The sequence below is a fragment of the Adelges cooleyi genome, unplaced genomic scaffold, assembly GCF_023614345.1.
Source record: "Adelges cooleyi isolate 19-005CV unplaced genomic scaffold, UGA_ACOO_1.1 ACOO_flye_CR_arks_rails_tigmint_CR_PRNA_9, whole genome shotgun sequence".
NCBI classification, from domain to species: Eukaryota; Metazoa; Arthropoda; class Insecta; order Hemiptera; family Adelgidae; genus Adelges; species Adelges cooleyi.
This window is the reverse complement of record NW_026096579.1, coordinates 17761051-17781035: the sequence shown is the minus strand read 5'-3', so window position 1 is coordinate 17781035 and position 19985 is coordinate 17761051. Positions and strand designations below refer to the sequence as shown.

At 28.8% G+C, this 19985-nt stretch overlaps 2 protein-coding genes across 4 annotated transcripts; one reads left to right on the top strand and one right to left on the bottom strand.

Annotated features, from left to right (window-relative positions):
* Nucleotides 1-83: 83 nt before the first annotated feature.
* On the bottom strand, nt 84-1085 carry LOC126846530 (growth arrest and DNA damage-inducible proteins-interacting protein 1). The gene has a single exon (XM_050586028.1). It carries the CDS (start codon nt 903-905, stop codon nt 144-146), a length of 762 nt encoding a protein of 253 aa, XP_050441985.1. The 5' UTR covers nt 906-1085; the 3' UTR covers nt 84-143.
* A 187-nt stretch (nt 1086-1272) lies between these two features.
* LOC126846662 (stromal interaction molecule homolog) lies at nt 1273-18298 on the top strand. 3 transcript variants are annotated; one of them, XR_007686915.1, is made up of 14 exons: nt 1273-1790; nt 3717-3862; nt 8394-8513; nt 8604-8716; nt 13279-13394; nt 13781-13950; nt 14007-14168; nt 14243-14410; nt 14721-14821; nt 14898-15061; nt 15128-15196; nt 16686-16939; nt 17096-17403; nt 17564-18298. XR_007686915.1 is itself a non-coding variant. In XM_050586372.1 (13 exons), exons 1-13 carry the CDS (start codon nt 1649-1651, stop codon nt 17327-17329), a joined length of 1959 nt encoding a protein of 652 aa, XP_050442329.1. In that variant the 5' UTR covers nt 1273-1648; the 3' UTR covers nt 17330-18298. The 3 variants fall into 3 exon arrangements, 2 of the variants coding, with proteins under 2 accessions (XP_050442329.1, XP_050442330.1); XM_050586372.1 differs by having other exon boundaries at nt 17096-18298; XM_050586373.1 differs by lacking the exons at nt 17096-17403; nt 17564-18298 and adding an exon at nt 16155-16167 and having other exon boundaries at nt 16686-16828.
* Nucleotides 18299-19985: the final 1687 nt, after the last annotated feature.

The following is a 19985-nucleotide window of genomic DNA, read 5'->3' as shown; positions in this document are numbered from 1 at the left end:
TCTGTGTAGCAAATTAGGATGTTAAGACAATGTTTTCTTATTGAACACATGTTGAGATTAAGAATAAACTACAAATGCACTCATATATGCTTTTCTATTTGATTTAATTACGAATAAATTTTTAAATTTACACACAATACAAATTATTTTTTATTTTCGCTACTACTTTCAGAACTTTTTATATAATTCAACATTTTCTCTTCGCGAATCTTCTTCTTTTCATCTCTTATTTTCTTTTTCTCCTCTTTTTCTCTCTTTGCTAGCATTTCTTTGAACCTTTCGTCTTTTGGATCCAGTTTATAACCAAAATGTTTTCTCACCTCTTCAATAAGTCTAGCTTTCTTATTTTTAGCCTCTTGTGCTTCTTGTAGTTTCTTAGCAGCTTTGTCTTTTACTTCTTTTAGCCATCCATTTAATTTTTTGAAATTCTCGTCAATTTGTTTTTGGCGTGTTTGAATTTCTTGTTGTTCTTTCTTCACCCTCTCTAACGCATGACGATACATATCTTGAATAGTCGATGGGTGTGCTACATTTTCGTACTCACGTATATCTTCTAGGTCTTCAGCCGTTGGCCACGCTAATCCGGGGTCAACGCCACTGGTACTTCCATACCTACCATACATTCGTCTTTTATATTTTACGGTATTGTGAAATCTTTGTACGGGTGTATCATATGGTACACGACCATTAACCAGATTTCTATGAGCGTCATTTAAACGAGATTTATTGCAAATTCTTTCCACTTCTTTGTCGGAAAGTGTATTTTCTCTAGTCGTTTCAACTATTTCTCGAGCTTCCTGAACATTTGTAGACGCAGCACGAGATAAAGAGCATTGTACAAAAGGAATCCAGCCGCTGTGGGTACTGATACCCAATTTGTAACATACCGTGCGTGATTTCAACATGATTTATAATTTCATTGAAAAATGCTGAACTGTTCTAATAACAGTAGTTAATTAAATCGAGGGTACGACACAACTTCTTCACAGTGAATCGCTGCAACACCCGCAAAATTAAACGATAGGTACCTACGGTCTACCAAGAGCCAAGAGGTCTTACTTTGACGGAAAATTCAAGATGAGCCTTATCACTTGTGTTACTGTGATAAGCGTGTGTTTATTATCGTTATTTGTTTATTTATCGAGTAACTTCGTTTCATTTAATATTAATCAGCTGTCAACCGAACCAATCAAAATTGTACCAATGCTGACCGGGGTCCAACCATGATTTTACCATAATATGAAACCCCCTTATCAGTACCCGTTCTGCTTTCATATTTCATTATTATACGGCACTCCGTATACGACATATAGTTCGTGGTCATAATCGGCAATCGCCTGCACAGTTTCGTTATTAAATGTTTTGTTTTTAATCTCGTTTTCAATTTTTCTTTTGGCAATTTGTTCGTCTCGAATCTCGATTGTGTTTAAATGTGTTAATTTTGGTGCGTTTTCGGCAATCAATTTTTTTTCGGTGTCGGCGCAAGGATTGTGTTGCCATGATGCCGTCTTTAAAATATATTCAACGACGATGCCCGTGAAAGTTCGCGATTTCATAATTAATTAAAATCGTACTTTGCAATTCCCGCGTTACGTTTCGATCGAGTCGAATTTCTCGTTTTAAGATAAAACCTCCGAGTAATTCAACAATGTGTTCAAAGTTACAAATGCTTCCATTTTGGCTTAGTTTAGTGTCTATGTTGGTGCTTTCATCGAACTGTGATATACTCAAGGAAACTTATGCTCCTCGAAGCTCATCCAAAGTCCGTGTAACAGAACCAACAGATTCAAGTAAGTCGGATATGTGCTTCAAACTTGAATGTCGATTAAATTTTACACGTTATAATTTATATTAATGTGAATAATGTCTGTTTCTTAAATTCTGTTCAATGATTTACAATATTATCATAATTGTAAACTACAATAAATTGGAGCATACAAGTTACAATTATTTCTAATATCTAACTTTTAATGGCTGATTTGAAAACCTTACTCCTAGCTCCTCTTTATTTATGTACGGAAATTTCTTTACATAGAAGTTGATACAGTTAATTAAATATTAATTTTGTTAATTATAATTTATAAAATTTTCGAAAGTGAACTCATATAATTTTGGTATCCTAGTATAGGCCTACTTTACACACATTCACAATTTAATGTTTAACATTTATTTAAATAAGTAATGCATGTAAACCCCTATTCATAATGAAAATGTTAATTATTCATAACAAAGTTCTTACTAGTTGTGCCTATCGGTGACATCTTACACCAACATACTTAATAATTCAATCTTGTTTCCTTATAACATTTGTCATAACATTTACTAAACAACTTAAATTATTCTCTACTAATTACAAGTAAATGTTAACATTTGCATAAGTTAAAAATATATAATAATTAGTTCGGAAATAATGATTTATAGAAAAAACATTTTTTTAGTAAAAAATTCTAATAGGTAAGAAAAATGTTTACCCATTAATGGAGTTATTGCAGTTATTAAATTAGACGATGATATTCCTTGTTAGAATAATTTTATATTTTCAGTAAATTGCTATAAAATGGATCTACTAAGTTTTTATAAATGAATCCAAATTATTCAGTAGTTATTATAAACGACATAAACACATTATTTAAAGTACAAATCATAAATTTCATTATTGTTTATTCTTTTTAATAATTATAAAACCATTATTTTTGATGGCCTTGAAAAAAGTGATTATATTCATATTTTGATATAATATGTAAATATCTGTTAATGAGTTATTACAGTAAACAAAAAGAATATATACACTTATACTGCGGCCCACTAGAGAACGACCGTTCGCAGAAACTTATTCCATTACTACTGTTTGTGCAGGCGCATGCAGAAGTAATGTGTTTAAATTTCTGCGCACTGTCATGCTCTCGTGGGCCACAGTATAGACTATAGTTTACCTATATTGTTTATTTTAAAACGTTAATCCCTAAACTATGAGGTAAACTATTTACTTGATAAATAAAGTTGTCATTAAAATTATTAATAATAAAAGACCAGCACAATAATGATAGAGCGTTTTGAAGTCAAGGTGAAAACTATTTAAAAGCGTTATTTCTTAAAGTTCTGAGTTATTAAATAACTTTCAAAACAATTTATTTTATAATTTTACATTATTAACGCACATTGCAAATTTTTTTTTTTTTTTAACACTTCTGACTGTATTTATAGCAAGTCATGCATAATTTTGGTACAATGATGTTTGAAACATGTATTATTGTAGTTTATGGTAGCTTTTTTGGTAAAAATTCTAACATTTTCAGTCATCCGGAAAATACTAATACCTTATCAGTTTAACTTCATTGATGAACCGCAACTGCAGCTAACCAGTGCTCCACACCATTCCCTTGATTATCAAAATTATAAAACATTATTCTTCAAGTGATAGTATTATAATAACAGTGGAATATTATAATTATACAGCTTAGCACACACAATATAACAATATATCACCTCCAGCCGAGACTCATGGTCCCAACCGACTCTTACACAACCACTATACATCCTCTTTACCACAAAAAATGAAAGTTAGCAACATAAATTAATAATATAGTATACAAAACGGTCAAAACTTTTTTTTTCCTATTAAATATCTAGCCAATTTTTTTACCAGTCTTACAACAATATAAATACTATTAATTTGTTTAATATTTTATATTATTATATATGTTATGAATTTTCAGATAATGTTAATGATTCATGCAATGATGATATTGCTTGTTTAACAATGGCAACACAAGATAGAGTTGGACTAGAAGCTATTCGTTCATTGCATCGACAACTTGATGATGATGCAGATGGCACAATAGATCTTTCAGAATCTGATGATGTAAGTTTATTTAAGATTTATTATCTTGCATATTAAAAAGTATAATAAAGCAATAATGCTTTGCAACTGAAATTATTATTCACTGTTCTTGATACGTGTAAACGTAAAAAAAAATTAGTTAATCAGTAAAAGATTGGTTATACAAATATTTAAATAGGGTACATTTATTAATTGATTTTCCATAACTCGAGAAATTAATTGAAATGTTAGATAAATTTATATGAATTTTGATCAATTGAAAACATTTCATGGGCCTATTGATACATTTAGATAACAATCTATAATTTTTGGCTTTTAAACTTGCGTTTTAAAAAGATAAGTTTATTTTAGTTGGCGTGTCTTAGTTACCGTTATTTTTTTAACTATTTTAGTTTGATAGCTTGGTTCAACTATTAGTGCTACTGATTGTTTTAAATTGTAATGTCTTTCAAGTTTGTATCGAGTTCAACAAACCTTAGTATAGAACTAATTTTTAATTTCTAAAACCACAGTTATAAGAAATAATTTAAATATCTACAATTCGTTTTCACTGACATTATACGTTCGCACAAAAGTCCACTGCATCTGCCGTATAATAGTACAAAATGCATGCAAGTTGCAAAGACTTTAATAATCATCATAAGTCCATTAAATTATCCTATAATTAATATATATGTTTAAATACTTACCTTTAATTAGTCACTTCTAGTGAAGAAATGCGCTAAATACTTCACTGTTAACTAAATTTGTTATTTCAATTTTTACTACAACAAGAAATGATAATGGTTCACTCGGTCATGAAAATTCTAAAGTATACAATATTTGTGTGTTCTACGTATAGTGGAAAATGGAATTGATTTGAATAAAAATTATATTATTATTTTTCTTAATTTTATTTTATGGCAAATTTCAAGTTTGAGAGTTCCAACCCTGTAGTTTTAAGCTTTGTACACATTATACTACTAAGGGCGAGCAACTGTCTGGGGGAAGAAATGGCCACCTGTACCTCTCTTTGGGGTCAACTTGTTTGGTAGCGTTAGGTCGGCAGCCAGCTATAAGCCCAAAAGTGCTAAATCTAAACCGCGTAAGCCCCGATCGATGGGAATAACGAAAGAGAGAGAATATATTATACTTTGGTACTCAAGTTTTTTAAAGTTGTGGGTAAAAAAATTCTTTTACTATTTTCTGTTTTTATTTACTCTTTTTTAGGAATCTAACTACAGATTGTTGAACTTTTAATGTTTAGATACCTTATTCATATTTTAAGTTATATTTTGAGCTCTAAGTTCTAAAGTAGTGGTTATAAAATAAAATAAATTAAACGAAAATCTAGTAGTTTTTGGGGGGTTTACCTGATTTTAGCGGAACTTTTCCACTTTGTCCCCTTTATTATCTTTTTATTTCCAATTGATTAATTGGCTGCTCAAATTAATCAGTCCAATGGTTTTAAAATTTAAATTTAACAAGGACACTTTAAATATGTGATTTTACCATTTTTCGCAAATTTATAGCAAGTTAAAACTCAAAACTGACTAGTTGACAAAAAAAATTGAATTTATAGATTTCGAGGGTGAATGCGTAAACCTTTTCCACATCTCTCATCTCTCGTATGCCATTCACTTTTCAGTTTTAAATGCTGGCAAAGTTTTAAAAAAATTTCGATGCGATGTAGATGGTAAATTTATTAAACATCGGTAAAAATTAAAATACATGTTTGTCAAAATAAAGACAATAATGTGCTATAAATTGTATTTTTAGATTGAATACGAATTGATATGTTTGGTTGTTACCAATAGCCTGTAGGCAAATCAACAACACAATGGAAATATTTTTCAGATACCTAAACTGTTATCACTATACTGGTTTTTTGATTATACATTTTTTTTTTAATTGTTTATGTTGTACTTTATCTTCGATTGATGAAAATTCTCACATATGATGTAGACAGTCCGTTGATACTTGTTCCTATGCAGAGTTTGTAGAGAAATAAAAAAATGTATAACACTAAAAACACTGTCCATAATAATAATACAAAAATCTAAGAGTACTGAGAATACGAATGACTAGTAGAACAATCTAGCAGGCGAATGCAAATAATAATAAAAATAAAATATAAGTACCTATTAATAATTTAAGAGATAAAACTGAGCAGGCGGTCTCCTCAGCCCCACTCTAGAACTGTCCCTGCATTTTACCCATTTTTAGTAATAATTTCGTATGATCAGAGATACTATTCGAGTATATTGATCTACGCAGGAAGAAAGTTTTAGTGTCTCAAGTCACATTATAAAACCAATACCTTTTCAGCTCCACATCAAAGCTAAGTTTTTTGCTAAGTGCAAAAAGCTTTATCATCGAAATGAAAATTTCAAATGGTGTAAGATTTGACGTGGAATGCTACACCTACGCATTTCTTATTTTGTTAAAACAACAATAATTTCAGGTATCAAAAATTGTAATATTTATTTTATTTTTGCTACTGAACAATTATGATTGTTTAATTGACAATGTTTACTGTATTTTATAGTAAACAAACGGTCTATAAATCAACCGCCAAGACTAAATAATTTTAATGATTGATGTTATAGACCTCATAAACAAACTCACATGTACGCATTTTAGTATGTATTATAATGTATGATATTGTGGGTCTTTTTTAATTCTACCAAATTGAGTTAGCTGTTTTTGTTTTTTATTAAATAAATTATGTCACAATTTACATATGTATATTTTCCCCTCGCAAAATTTAAATGTTAGTAATGTTAATTTATGCTTATGATTTGTGTTTCATTTTATTATTGAAGTAATCTCGGTCGAAATTAAAGTATATTTTCGGACATTTTAGTTTTTTGGCATTCCACCGCTTAAAGACATTATTATAGGTGGGTCGCTTTTATATTTGTCTTATTGCTATCTTATAAATAGTGTAGAACTTATTTTGGCACCTATAATGAATTCCCACTTGGTGGAGACTGGCAAAATGTTCCGTTAAGAGTTTACAAAATAAATACGCGTCTCATTTGATATTAATTATTTATAAATAATCTAGACCTGGAATAGCGTCGACAAAATATACAAGGCTGTTTATTAAAATTTAAAAAAAAAATCATTATCTTTGGCTAAACGATCAAAAGGACCTGATGACATTTTTAAGTTCTACCCTTGATAGTGTTTTGGTGCATTGCTATTAACTGCATCAAGACGAAGCGGTTTTCCACTTGTATTGTTAGGTCAAGGCTGTGTCGTGTGAATTCTTAAATAGTGATTGATCAATATGTGTAAATTGATTACCATCTGTCTCTCCGCAGTACAATTTTATTGGGTTAATAATACAAACCTAATGCTGTAGTCGACTAAAACAATTGCGACGAACGCGAACGCAGTGCGTAATGTATATTATATAACATTTGCATACTTAAGTGTAACTACTACTCGACAAACTATTAAACACTTACACAGTTTGATTGTATTATTACGCTATTTATAATTAACAAGTTACTATTCAATTAAATTTTGAAAATAATACGCCTTCTTTAGCAGATAGCAATTTCATTAACTTATTTTTTTCTCTCTATTACAGTTATCTACATTTATTGTCCTGTGGTGAACACCAATACGATATAATACATAAAATGTAGATAATGTATACTTTGAACACTAGTTAAAAAAAAAAAAAATTCTTTTTTATTAAAGTATTAAACATCAAGTTTCTTAATTTTAAGCTCTTTCAGCAAATTACATTTGATATAGGTAGGTATATTATAATAGGTGATCAGTCTATCGTTAGACACTTATTTTCTCGGAAATTAATTGCAATTTTGTAGTATTTCCTATTGGAAAAAAATTCAAAGTATAAAGTTACCAAGTATTATTATTACTGGAATGTAGTTGAGCGTTACTCAACCACATTCCACCTCCCGTTTTAAATTTTAAACATTTGTAATATTAAAAGTAACTATCCAAAACTAGTTGTAGATTTGCGACCAGTCATTGTTTAGCAAATTATTATTAATTTAGAAATTCAATTAAATATAGGTATACGTTATCATGTAATTGTTAAAAGTTGAAAGAATTCTGGAAAAAATAACATGAACACTAATACACAGGAAATAAGGCGTTGACCCTTTTAGAGGTCGAGACGAATCGAAAACAAATTGTATTTTTTTTTTCTAATTTCAATTTCTACGGTTATAAATAATATATAATATTAACACTTACAATACACTCGTATTATATATATATATATATATATATACATGAGTACAACTAAACAGTAGAATTTAAATGTATAATTAGCAATTAATGTATTCGTATAAAAAGTATAAACGTTTTTAATTTACGTTATATTAGTATTAGTTTTTTTTTAAACATCTGTTCTAGACGGGTTAAAATAAAATATTTTAAAAAAACCTTGAATAGAAATTAGGTATGCTAATTATTAGGATAGAAAATTGTCTTGCTAAACATGCCTCGTCAGTCAAGAAAAAACTCGGATTTAATTAATTTCAACAAAAAAATGGCAACATTGTAACAATTGTTTTTCTTTCTTTAGTTTTTACGTGAAGAATTAAAGTATGAAAAAGGCGCAGAAAAACGACAAAAGGCGTTCCATCAAAATGATGATATGTATATATCTGTAAAAGATTTATGGGATGCTTGGGTAAAATCTGAAGTAAGTATATTCATTATTTATTAGCCATCCGTATAGAAGTATTAATAATATACGATGTTATTTCCACTATACCTTTTTTCACGATTTCAGGTGCATAATTGGACTGTTGAACAAACATGTGATTGGCTTGCTACATCTGTTGAATTACCTCAATATGTTCCTGTATTCATCAATTATAGAGTTACTGGAGCTCATCTTCCTAGGTCAGTAACCACATTTTTTTTAACATTGACACACTGTTGATTTAAGCGGTCTTCCTCAATTGTACGTCTCTTATAAATTATCTCTATAATTGTACCTTTTTAATAACTACCACATGATAGGTCGTATTACACGGTTATAACGACCTATTCTGTTTTGCGTTCTATTGTGAGAAATAATTTTTACTTTATTCATAATCATTATTCCGACAACAGGCAGACTAGCCAAGGCCGTCGATACTTAGGCTATTGCAAATTTAAGTAGCTTGTATGTTTTAAAGTCGGATAATTTTGGAAATATTGTAGCATTTAAATAAATGAATTAAAATAGTTTGAATAGTCTAAAAATTCATAATACCTATAATTTAAGTCTTCAATATAATATAGTAAATTAGAAATAATGTGTTTTATTCTCAAGAAACAAAACAAATAATACAGCCCATGCCAAGCACAGAAAAAAATGATTATACCTAAGTGAGTATAATAGTGGTGGGTGGGTAGGTAGTAGTAGTAGTGAGTATGTAAGTAGGAGGTCCAGGTTTTTATTTTAGTTTGTCAATGTTTATCAGTAGTTTTGTGTTTAAAGACTATTCCATACAAATTTTTGGGCTAATTCGACTATTTTTAAACAATTTATAGCGCATCGTAATTTAAAGATGAAAAATACATTTTTAGTACATTTTTTTGGCGTTTATCTCGATTTTAAAGGGGAGGAGGTGATTTTTTTAAATGTTTGGCTCAATAATGTACATTTTAGATGTTTCCGGGGGTTGCGTCAATAGAAGCAAATATGAGAAAATCCGATTGTGATGGTTTAGTCATGTGGAAAGAAGGAAGAGAAGTAAAATAGTAAAACAAGGTAGAAGAATTTAGAGGTAAAAGTAGATCAAAGAAGAAGTGTGTAGGTGTGATAACTAAAGGAAGGGAGTGAACAAAATATGACGATGGATAGACATTTATGGTTTGGTTGACCAATCCCCATTTTTCAAACACGAAGGAGAAGACAATACTAATATGAACGTTTTTACATGGTCACGGTCAAATGAATCATTCACTGGAGAATGGCTGGATCGATTGCTTTTACTTTGTTGATAGTTGACAATTAGCGATTTAAAAAAATTACAAGAAGTACTTAAGAAAATCTGAGGCCGAACTCGAATTCAGCGAGTACTGCGGAATTATTAAAAAGCTTATAGAGGGTCACTCATTAATCATTAATAATCTATTTGTTGTCGAAAATACCACGAACGAATTTCGTACATAGTATATACATAATAATACATACGATTAGTAAATATTTATCAAGTTAGTTACATGTTACTTAAATTAGGTAATTATCAAAGATAGAATATACCACTAAGTCATCAATCGGCGCAAATCTAAAAATAATGTTTAGAATCCGACTTACAGACCCGGAAAAACTCTGATGGCTGTTTAATTTATCAATACAAAAATAACAATTTATTTTTTAGCTATATATCCTGTAAGCACTGATCTTTAATGACAGATAATCAAAAGTTTTTTTCCAATATTTAATTTAATATATTAGTGTGTGTGTATATATATATTTTTTTTTTTGTTTTTAATTTAATATAATTTTAGTATAATATTATCAGTAATATTGTATTTCCATGATAAACAGCTTATAGTACTTTGGTGTTGCATACGATTTTTGACAGTGAATGTGGGCTCGGCATGCTTTATTTATACTATTTCAGGTGATATAGTTTTGTCCCTTCCATAATATCATAAATATTTATACTGTTACTATAATGTCGACAACGCATACCATGTCCTCCTGATAGATATAATATATAATTTTTTTATGGATTTTTGTTTGAGATTATGCTGAAAATATTGCATGAAATAGTAGATATATATCGTAATGCTTAGTACTGCAATTAGAACTAAAGTAATAAGTCCTGCCATAAAAAATTAACTTTTTTTTACAAATTTAAAACAAAAATGATCTATTTTGTACTTTTTTTTGAAACCAATTTCATAATTCTCGATAGCAATTAGTCGTGACAAAGTAAAGTTATTTGTAACTCAATTGTATACACGTTGTGACGTCGGAAGAACATGGCCTTCGAGTATTTGTCTTAAAACTCCTCAGCTGTTATGAACCATTCAATTTAAAATAAATAATTTGTGATGTGTATATTTTTTACGTGAATTGATGTGGTTATATTTGCCAGAGTATGACAGTTATAGAGGAGATAGAGCAGATATAACGACCAAATTATTCCCCCCCCCCCCATTCTCAGTATAAAGGAACTTTCGCCAATTTGAAGTGTGAAAAGGAGTGTTGATATGTGATGACTGCTGAGACAAACTTGTGTATAGAATCTTAGGTATCAGAGAAAATGTATTGAGGTATTGTAGACGTTTTGCAACGAGAGCCTAGATAGGATCGAAGGCAATCCGACACGTTACCAGACCACCTCTCTTTCGAAATTTTAAACGAATTTTTTTAATTTGGAACAATACCCCCTCCCCCCAACATTAATCATAGTGACGATTCTGGTCGGAAATTGAAGCAGTAAACATATTGTCAGAGGTTATCAACAGTATTTTGAGAATGGCAGGGCTAAAGTTGTGATGACCTGCTTTAAGTGCAAGTTGAAGGTTAGGGTGGGTCACCCTAAATGGTTAAAAATAATGGTCAAAGAATAAAAGAAGACTTTTTTTTATAAAAATTAATGTGTTTAACACATACCTACAAACATTGATTTTATATAATCAATGCTACTACCGTGGTGCCGTTCTCTGTACACATAGGTCATGCATAGTTTAAACAAGAAATAAATGTAATTTTTTTTTTAGAATATTTTTTTTAAAAAAACTAATAATTTATCCTAATAAGTATTTTGTAAGTTTCATTGTAGTAAATTTACTTGGAAATCGTTCGAATATACACGTCTTGCCTCGACTACGATTTACAAACTTCAACTTCTTTTACTAGGTTGCACAAAACACTAATGGTTCCATGAATCGTACATGGTTAATAAACCTCTATATGATTGGTCCAAATCATGGTTTATGAAACCAGTCAAGCTTTAGACAACCCAGAACTTGGGTTTTTGTATATTAAGATGTTAGGATTTTTTTTTTACTTTAAATCTCTTTTATTGAAACATACAATCTATAAAAAAAAAAAAATTTACAATAATTATTTTTTTTAACTTTTTACAATACTATACTACACGTGGAAACCCCACATTAAGGGCAAAATGTTATAGGGTCTATGAATTAAAGTTCATGAAACTAAAAAAAGTTCTTCATTATAACACCGTTTTTAAACATATATAACAAGCCTACAAAGTTTAAATTCAATCGGTCCATTCGTTTTTTATGTATATCGTAGTAATAATTTTTGAAAATGTGCTTTTAAATGCGATTGACGACACTAGTTTACCTAAAATGATCATAACATCGAAATCGCTGTTGGAACCACTTAAAATAGGTTATTTGTACATCTTAAATAAACTACAATTTAAAAAAAAAAATCGTATTATTTATAATAGTGATTAGTGAAGATAACCTCTTCATGTTCTTGTTTGTATTCGGTTTTTATCAATGTATTTGACTTATAGACTTGCATTGTTTTATCGATTAAAAATCTATAATATAATTTATTTAAAGTCGCAAATTTGTATATAAAACTATCAAAAACGTTGAGAAATTGTATTTAATCAGATAACTGTACCATGGTCGATAAAATGTTCTTAGGGTCGGTTATAGCTATAAGCAAAAATGCACAAAAACAACTACCTACATTCCTACCAGTTGTTCATAACAATATATAATACACACCTATTACATTAATGTAATGTATTTTGGATCTTGTTTAACACCGACTTTTATTACAAATCGTTTTGCTAAATTTATTTGTTAAAAAAATAAACAAACAAATCTAGCATATTATGTTCTCTCCGGGTACGAGCTGTTGAAAAGTCATTAACATAACATTAACTTTAAAAAATTAAAGAATACTAATAAAAAATTAGCATCTTGAGAGATGACTAAGTACGATATTGTAATCAGCTAATTTGGCTAGGCCCCGTTGCGTTGTAGTATCTTTGTCCTGAGCAATTCTAATAATATTTAAATCCCAAAAATTTTAATCACAGATTTATTAGCGTTGTCAATTTAATATATATGTTAAATGGTCGCCGTCGAGGAGAAGATATTTAGGTTGATTAATAACTTTGACTTCCCATATTCTGTTTATTATATTGGCCTGATCAACAAAACGATTGAGATAAAATTGGATCCTATAGAAAGCCAGAATTACCGCTGTACACCAGTCTCATTTAGCATTGTATTTTATATTATTCTTCTAATGAAACATAAATCTAGATTTACTTTTATATTTGAAAATGTATAAGAAGTCACAGTATAAATCGATTTCGGTGTCCGGCCACGAGTATTATAGATTACAAGTAAATGCCCACTATATTACTTGTAAATTTAGGCTATAAGGCTGATTTTTGGTCATAATAATAAAAACAATCAATTATAATAGTTTCCATACTTACATTTTTCAAATTATTATGTTCTAGACTAGCAGTCAGCAATATGCAATTTTTAAGCAATGTGCTTGGGATCAAAGACCCAATTCACAAACAGAAAATTGCCCTAAAGGCGATGGACGTCGTTCTCTTTGGCCCCCCAAAAGGTAAACTATGCACAACTCGCTTGAAGTAAAATTTGTTCTATACATAACAATTTGTTTTTTATGAATATGAAAAAAATATATACTGAAATTTAGGCTTCTAACCTGACCATTACATATACATTGAGGAATTTTATGCTCGAGTACTTAGTAATGTTTTTTTTACTATTCATTGAAGCAAATATGAACCCTTATGTCCAAGCTGTTTAAGATATAATATTTTATTAAAACAAAAATTAGTTACCAAAAAAGTTAAGAGATGGCCATTAGATTTTAATAAAAATCAGCAAAAGGAAAACAGAATTTTTATTTGACAATATAACACTAAATTTTTAATACTTCAAAAAAAAAAAAAAATAATGTAATTTTGATCTTTTTTTTTTTAATAGAGTCTAATACACACATTAAGGACTTAATATTAATAACACTGCTATTGGGAGCACTGATTGGCTGTTGGTATGCTTATAACCAAAATAAAAGTTCTACTCGTCATTTAAAGCGAATGATGAAAGACATGGAGAGTTTGCAAAAAGCTGAAACAGCTCTTGAAGATTTACAGGTAATTTTACTTGGGTTTTAACATTTACTATTTAATTAAATTGTTTGTGTATTTAGAGGGAATTGGAAAAAGCTAAACAAGAGCAGGAGTATGTTAGTACTGAGAAGGCTAATTTAGAAAAACAATTACAAGAACAGCAGATTAAAGATGATAATTCATCTGTACTAAAATCATCATATTCCGATTTGGAAATTTCCCAACTTAAAAATGAAATCGAAGTAATTGGTTTTATTATTTTATTTTATAAATGAGCGATTTATTGTAAATATTTTATTTTATTTTTGAATTGTAGATGTTGCGCGGAGAATTAGCTAGAGCTGAAGGCGAGCTAGATGATCGATGTTGGACACCTCCACACGGGTTGCAACAATGGTTACAACTGACACATGAAATTGAAAATAAATCTTATATTAAAAAAAAACTTAGTGCTGAAAAGCAACTACAACAGGCTAGAGAAGCAGTAAGTTGAATTAATTATTTGTAAAAATTAAGCTAATTAAAATATACTGGTTATACTAAGAACCAGTATTATTAAAATTAATATTCGATTTACTGGTGATATATTTAATTAAAACTTTCAGCCAAATTACTATATTGAACATAAAAGTCTATTGTGTCTTAATGAAATTTTCAACCTATTTTCAACTACTAATTTTTTTTTTATGTTATACCAATCCAATAACAAAAGTAAAAATAACATATTATATTACATTTGTAAATAATCACGCTATTATAATAATTATATTAATATATTTATTTTATATTTTTAGTGTGAAAAATTGCGAAAAAAGCGATCGAGTTTGGTTGGCGCGTTTGTGTCGACTCATGGAAAATCAATTGATGATGTCGACCGAAGTATCGTAGAAGCAAGGTTTGATTTATCTAGTATTTTTGCTATTATTTATTTCATTTTTTTTGTATTTAAACAACTTAATTTCATTTTGCAGAACTTCGTTGAATGAAGTGACTCAGGAACTAGCAGAAAGAGTTCATCGATGGAAGCAAGTCGAATCATTATGTGGATTCAATATAATTAACAATAACGGTCTATCGCAATTAGAGAACGTCTTATATAGAAACGTATCAAATGGTCGTAACTTCACTTTAAGAGGTTAGTGCCAATTTGATGCCGCCGACTTGATTGACGTAAAGAGCCATTGACGTGTTTATTTTTCAGGACGTATGAGTAGTCAAGACGACCTTGAAGATGATTCTAGCCAATATTCAGTGTGTGTGGGTGGTACAGGTAAGGGAAGAGATGATGAATCTATTGGTTGAAATTTGGACGCTTATCTGTTTTATGTTTCTTCGTGTGTTTTCTATTGCTTGCAGTAGTATTAATTATTTATTGTTTAGTTAATTACAAATCAAACAAAGAATATATACATGTTTCAATAGTTTTGACCGTTTTTTTAATGACACTAGTATAGTACCTATTAAATTAAAGTAAAAATCCTTTATTGCATAGTTTACTTATTTAACCTAAATCAATCGTAATTGATACTGTTTCATCGGTTTTAAAGTAATCAAATTGATAATTACATAAATTAAATATAGTACTAATGGCCAATTCCCATTTATTAACTTTCTGCTTTTTTTTCAAGTCCAGCAATGTAATTATTGTATTATTGTATTGCCTATCTATATTAAATATAGATATATTTATTTAATATAGATAGCATATTGATATTGTTATTCAATCAATAACAATAATTAACTGTTTTGTTTATTAAACAATTTAACAATTTTTTTGTTTGATGTCTTGTCTTGTTTTGTTTTTTTATTATTTTATTTTTAATTTAATAAATATTACCCTTCATTGTAACTAGATTATTCCAATTACATTTTTTTTATTTGAATTGTTTTATTAATAGGCATTATCTTTATATTATTTTAATGTTTTGTTTAACCCTTAGTTATATTTTTAAGTATGCAATAATATCTTTGAAGTTATGTATATGTTGTACGCAATTAAGAATTGCAAAATTCTTTGCTCGTCTTTTCTATGTGGTTTGATTGGATGTGTGTATTTATTTATTTTAAAACTGTATACAATTACTATTAACAAAATAGATTTGTTTTGTGGCAAATGTATTTTAGTTTATATTATGTGAATTGGCTTATACTTAAAAATGTTGTATTACTTTTTATTTAATGCATTTAATAATTGAAAAACTTATTTTTACTTTTATTGCTGCATGAAGATGAATATTTATGGTAAGCAATGTATAAATATAACATATTATTAAAAAGACTATAATATTAAAACAGACTTTATTCTATTTTTTTATTAATTATTAATAATACTTGATCTGTTATATAAACAATAAAAATAATTATTCTGAATGATTTAATTGATTATTTTCAGATACTACTAAATATTTAAAAATTGTATTATTCTATAATAAACATTTTGTCCATAGAGTAAACTAAAATTGATTATTATATTATTACCTATAAATTATAATTAACACAGCTTAACTATTTGTTCCGTCTTCTATACCTATATTACAAACAATGTTAATTTAGTGTAATCTGATTTCATACTTGATGTGTGTATTCTTATTTGATGCTCATAAATATAAGTGACTTCATTTAATGAAAATTTTAAAATTTGTAGTTTATTATTTTTTGCCAAATCAAGAAGCATATTTAACATTGCTTCTTATGTTTTAGCCAAACTAAAAATAAACAATAACATTAGTGAACAGTTAAGAATTATTTTTGCTTTCCAGGGATGTCGTATCAAGACCTTGGTGCTTGTGAAAGTACCGAACAATGGCAGGAAGGCGACCAGGAGTCTTCGGAGAGCGATCAACCCGACTGCGAAGCCGAAGATCAGAAAATTCGCTCTTCAGATACAAAACTTTGTTTCACCCTCGGCGACGACCAGTGTGATGCGAAATCATCTACTCGGGTTGTCCAACCATCAGAAAAATTGTCAAAGCTACAAAGTGAAAGCGAAAGTTCAACTCTATCTGAACAAAGTGTAAGTTTGTCGAATTAACTGTATATATATATATATATATATGTACAAAAAAAAAAAACAATTTAGCTTATATGAATAAAGGGCTATAGTGTTGGTTTTCGTTCGGCAGTTTAAATGTAATGATAATGGATGGTAAATAATATTCGTTATTTTCAGAATGTTCCTAGCTCTTTCCGCCATTCTAGTTCAGAATCCAATATAGATCAGAAACATCGTAAAATATCAAAAACATCTAGCCAACAAGATGGATCTGTGATATCAGTACCAAGCGAAGTCTCTGTAAAGCGTATCAAACGGCACAAACTATTTCCAATATTTTTGTCAGCCAAAAGTAAAGCCGGCAAGTCTAACCTAAATACAAACGTCCCAGTTGGAAATGTCAAAAAATGACTATGATTTATCGTTTCCTCTAAATTATAAACTGATGATTGTATATAATTTTGATTGTGATAATTATGTGATTTGTAAGTATAGATAAATCAGTGATTTATTTATAACGAATGTTTTTGTATAAAAGCTATATTTTTTAAGCACAAACATAATATTCCAGTGACTTAAAAAAGAAAATTATTTTACGCAATTGTAAATGTATTATTTGTTAACATATTTATTTTGAATTTATAGATGGTGCCTTAAGAAGTAATTAGTTTTGGTACTTAATTATTTATAAAATGGAGATTGTAATTTTACACATAAGTTTTAAGCGGAAAATTTGAAGACTGGAAAGGCTGAGCCCCCTTCAAAAATTTTGTTTTATCTCTAATTAATTACAATTTTTAATTTTAATTTTAGTGATGCGAGAGAGAAGTGCATCATAGGTCTTAATATTTTATCTCTTCTCTCCTCCTTTGTAATAGATTTCTGCAATAGCGTAAGTTTAGATACAGCAAATTAACAATTCAATTATATTTTTAATGTAATATGAGAAAAAAGACATTTTTTAAGTTTTTAAGTTAATAAGAATGTATTATTATTCATGATAATTTTAACATTTAACAAAAAACTGGTCTCACATTTCTGATATACTTGTAAGAATTGCGAAAATGTCAATTTTAAGTTTTTTTTTTAATTTCCTTACTAAGTATTCCACCTTTAAATCTAGACAAGTTATTTCAGCTCGCTCTTTCTAATGGTGAGGACAACAAGTTATACCGTGATGGCGTATTCTTTTTCAATTTCGGATACAAACAAAAAAAATGATTTTTATAGGTACATCATGAACTAATAATACATATTTTATTGTGCAATTGTTTTATTCATTGAAAAATGTTATTTTTTAAAAGTGTATTTATGTACCTAATACTAGATTAAAAATGATTACATACCTATCTAATATAGACAACTATGGTTTCTAGATAAGATTGTTAGTTACTTCTATTTGGACATATTAAAAACTATTGATTGTTGTTATTTTTACCTGTTAATTGTTTTTCAATATTAATTATTGAATAACCTGTTTACAACTTTCTCACTTTGTTGCTTTTAGTTTCGAGTTGCAGGACCATGCGTATGTTGTTAAATAAAATATGTATTGGCTATAGTAAGTGTTAATAAGCAATTTAAAGACTTGGCTGATTACTACGTAACGCGTAATGAACAGTACGTGTAAGATAACTAGAAGTCTATAGAGGGGACCCCGGACTGTACGCTATGATCACTTGCGTCGTAACTCGTAAACAACTGAGAAATAGATTGTTTTTGATTAATCCTAATTCTTATGTCATTTACCATTTAACACCATCGTAATGTTGTTAAAAATAGAGTACATTTCCATGACACGTTATTAATATTAATTGTGTTTTTATTCTGCCTACCAACAAAATATTATGGTCTTTGATTAATGTACTATTTCTTTTCAATCATAAGCAGATAAACTGAACCGTATCCAGCACTCATTTTTTTTTTTTTGGGGGGGGGGGGGTTATTTTAAGATAAAACTAATAAATCATGTTTAGGATTTTTATTAAACAAAACCATATCAGTTTTTTTAGGTTAATATATATACCGCGTAGTCGATGAATGTCAGGTGTATGAATGTATCTTTACGGGCCAATTTTCATCTCAGTTATCAAGTGACTATTACGTTATATGTGCAGTTTTATTCGTTGGAATATCTACTTTACAGTGGTATATTTGGATTTTTGTTTTGACTCTTTTAGCAGGTTGAAATAACAGATCTTTCCAGTAAACGATTACGGTGCCCTGTCGTTGTCGCCGACGCTGATAATGACTATTATTTTTGTCACAAAAATTTTGTGTATATATATATATATATATGTATAATATTTCGTTATTCTGGGTACAAATTCAAAAATGTAATATAGTTTGACTACACTATAAATTATATTTGTATGTATCAATATATATATATATATATATATAATATTTTTATTATCGACACGACTCGTGCTTTAATTCATATACAGAGTTGAATCGATTCTATATAATATGCATGTAAACATTAGTACCCAGTCATTATTGACGTCTTCCAATAAAGTACACGAACGAAATTCGAAAAAAAAAACTAAAATTCATTGGCGTGTCCATAAGCCTAAGCAGGCGATAACGATAATATCACGTATTATCACTATTTAATTCTATTTTAGGCTTTAAAGTTGAAAGAAAACTTACATCAAAATATTTTTCTTTTATTTAATATCATTTTCAGGAATACTTTAAAAAAAAATGGAAAAAAGACATAAAGGAAAGGTAATACAAATAGTTTTCGATGAAATTTCGGAGGGGGGGGGTTTGAACCGGGAACCCCTCCCTAAATACGGCCATGCTGTACGATACTCAAATAAGGAATTAAGTAAGAAATTTGTAGATTACCTACCTAGGTCCAATTTTTTACAACTCGCTACCATTGGATTTAAAAAAAAAGTATAGTTAATTGTAAAGCGTTGAAAAATAATTTTATGTACGTCAAGAAAATTATTAAAGTTTGGTTATTAAATGAACTAATGTAATGTTAGTGTATATTATGTAATCATGTTACGGATATTTTTAAAGTTTATGTTTTTATTTTGTACTTGTTACATCTTAG

Bases quoted from the DNA above. Each gene is read 5' to 3' on its own strand.
- LOC126846530 (XM_050586028.1), bottom strand. From the start codon at position 905: ATGTTGAAATCACGCACGGTATGTTACAAATTGGGTATCAGTACCCAC.
- LOC126846662 (XM_050586372.1), top strand. From the start codon at position 1,649: ATGTGTTCAAAGTTACAAATGCTTCCATTTTGGCTTAGTTTAGTGTCT. The intron at 1,791-3,716 runs GTAAGTCGGATA...ATGAATTTTCAG, and splicing joins AACAGAACCAACAGATTCAA to ATAATGTTAATGATTCATGC. The intron at 15,197-16,685 runs GTAAGGGAAGAG...TTTGCTTTCCAG, and splicing joins AGTGTGTGTGGGTGGTACAG to GGATGTCGTATCAAGACCTT.